Source organism: Squalius cephalus, assembly GCF_949319135.1.
Source record: "Squalius cephalus genome assembly, chromosome: 10".
Taxonomy (NCBI): Eukaryota; Metazoa; Chordata; class Actinopteri; order Cypriniformes; family Leuciscidae; genus Squalius; species Squalius cephalus.
In genome coordinates, this window is record NC_137131.1 from 1,377,002 (window position 1) to 1,379,501 (window position 2,500).

General features: G+C 27.0%; 1 protein-coding gene across 1 annotated transcript in view; it reads left to right on the plus strand.

Annotated features, from left to right (window-relative positions):
- Positions 1-2,500, plus strand: part of mars1 (methionyl-tRNA synthetase 1) — a 32,793-nt gene that overhangs the window by 24,868 nt on the left and 5,425 nt on the right. The window contains exon 18 of the mRNA XM_079883555.1: positions 1,547-1,738. Within this exon, the coding sequence (XP_079739681.1) occupies positions 1,547-1,738 (192 nt within the window). The remainder of the gene's footprint in view (positions 1-1,546; positions 1,739-2,500) is intronic.

The following is a 2,500-nucleotide window of genomic DNA, read 5'->3' on the forward strand; positions in this document are numbered from 1 at the left end:
TAACAATAAGCAATACTTCAGAAAAAACTTCTAAAGCATTTATTAATCGTAGTTCATTAATTTCTACATTCACTAATACATTATAAAAAATCATAAGTTGATGGACTTGAGCTGATATGAACTAACAAAGTTATTATCGTTATTATCATTAAAAATATGTCTGTCAATTGAAATAAAGCCAAAATAAAATACTAATATTAAATGAATTGAAATTTAAAATTGAAAATTAAATGTTGCCTTTGCAATAAACTAAAATTATTAACTGGAAACAAATAAAAACTAAAACTGAAATAAAAATAAAGTACATATTAAAACCTATGTAACACACACACACACACACACACACACACACACACACACACACACACAAAACTATAATAAAAATGACAAAAGCAACTAAAAATATAAATAAAATTGTGAAAATTAAAAACATAAAAATAAAAGCTAACTCATTAAAATAAACTAAAACAACACTTCATTAGCTAACATGAACAAAGATGGTAACACTTTATTTTAGGGTTCAATTCTCACAATTAACTAATTGTGTATTAATCATGCATATTACTAGAATATTGTCTGTTTATTAGTACTTATAAAGCACATATGAATGCCTTATTCTGCATGACCATATTCTATATCCCTTAATCACCCAATACCTAAACTTAACGACCTTACGAACTATTAATTAGCAGTAATTAGGAGTTTGAGGCAAAAGTCGTAGTTTATAGTGAGAATTGGACCCTAAAGCTAAAGTGTGACCTAATAAAGTGTTGCCTATAATTTTACAGTATCTATTAATCTTTGATCATGTAAATTAGTAAATATAAATACTAAAGTGTTACCACAACGATTAATGAATTAATGAATAAAAAATGTATTGCTCATCGTTAGTTAATGCATCATCTCATGTTAACTAATGGACCTTACTAAAATAGAATACATTTAAATATTAAATATTAAAAAAATATTAACACGTTATGTTTTTATTAACTAACGTTAACAAATACTGTAACAAATGTATTGCTCATTGTTAGTTAACTAATTAACTAATGGGATCTTATTGTAAAGTGTCACCATTAATTCTAAAGAGAAGTTTTAAAAAATTGTGAAAATTAAAAACATAAAAGCTAACTCATTAAAGTAAAAACTGAAACAACTCTCTGCAGTGATCAGTTGTTCTCATTAACTAACATTAAGATTAATAAAATAACCATCGTTAATTAATGCATCATCTAATGGACCTTACTAAAATCAAATAAAAATATTAATAAAACTAAATGTAACAAATAAAAAATGTATTGCTCATTGTTAGTTCATGCATTAACACTGCATTAAGTGTCACCATTATTTCTAAAGAGATAATAGTCTGGAGAAATAAGTTTCTGTGAACACACGAATGATATATTTATATATTTATATGATAATACAATATAGATTGTTTCAGAGCAGCTTTACAGTGATAATAGGAATGTGATTTTAGGTGCCTTTAGATTTTAGATATTAGGTGTGATGAAGGTGTGTGTGTGTGTGTGTGTGCTGCAGGCAGCGTGCCGGGACCGTGACGGGTGTGTGTGTGAACGTGGCGTGTCTCCTGTCTGCCGTGCTGGAGCCGTATATGCCGACGGTCAGCCACACCATCCGTGCCCAGCTCCAGGCTCCGCCCACCTGTGCCAGTGCCCAGCTCCAGGGGTCGGGGAGCTTCGTCTGCACGCTGGCAGCCGGGCACCGCATCGGCACGGTGACTCCTCACACCACTGCACTATTACACACACACACATCATTACTACTCCAATACTGGGGTTTTTGTTTGTTTTTTTACCTCTCCTCTCATTTACAATTTTTTGAAACTTTTTTTTTACTTATTATTTTTATTTGTTACTCTTTTTTTTAAAAGCCTTTTTTACTTATTATTATTATTATTATTATTATTATTATTATTATTAATACTTTTTTATCTCTCCTCTCCTTTACTCTTTTTTTATTTTTATTTTATTTTTACTTATTATTTTTATTTTTTACTTTTTTTACTTTTTTTATACTTATTTTTACTTATTTAGTTTTTTACTTTTTTTATCTCTCCTCTCCTTTACTCTTTTTTTTCTTCTTTTTTTACTTATAGACATTTTTTTTACCTCTCCTTTTATTTTATTTTTTACTTTTTTACTTATTATTATTTACAGTTTTTACTCTTTTCTTTCTTTTTTCTTCTTCTTCTTTTTTTTACCTATTATTATTATTATTATTATTATTATTATTATTATTTTTATTTTTTTTTTTATTTTTTTTTTTACCTATTTTTTTTTTATTTTTTTTTCTCCTCTCCTTTACTCTTTAAAAAAAAAAGTCTTATTTATTTTTTACCTCTCCTCTCCTTTATTTTTTTCAACTTTTTTGCTTATTTTCATTTTTTACTCTTTTTAAAAAAAAATTTTTTTACTTTTTTTTACCTATTTGTTTTTTCTTTTCATTTTTTTATCTCTCCTCTCCTTTACTCTTTTTT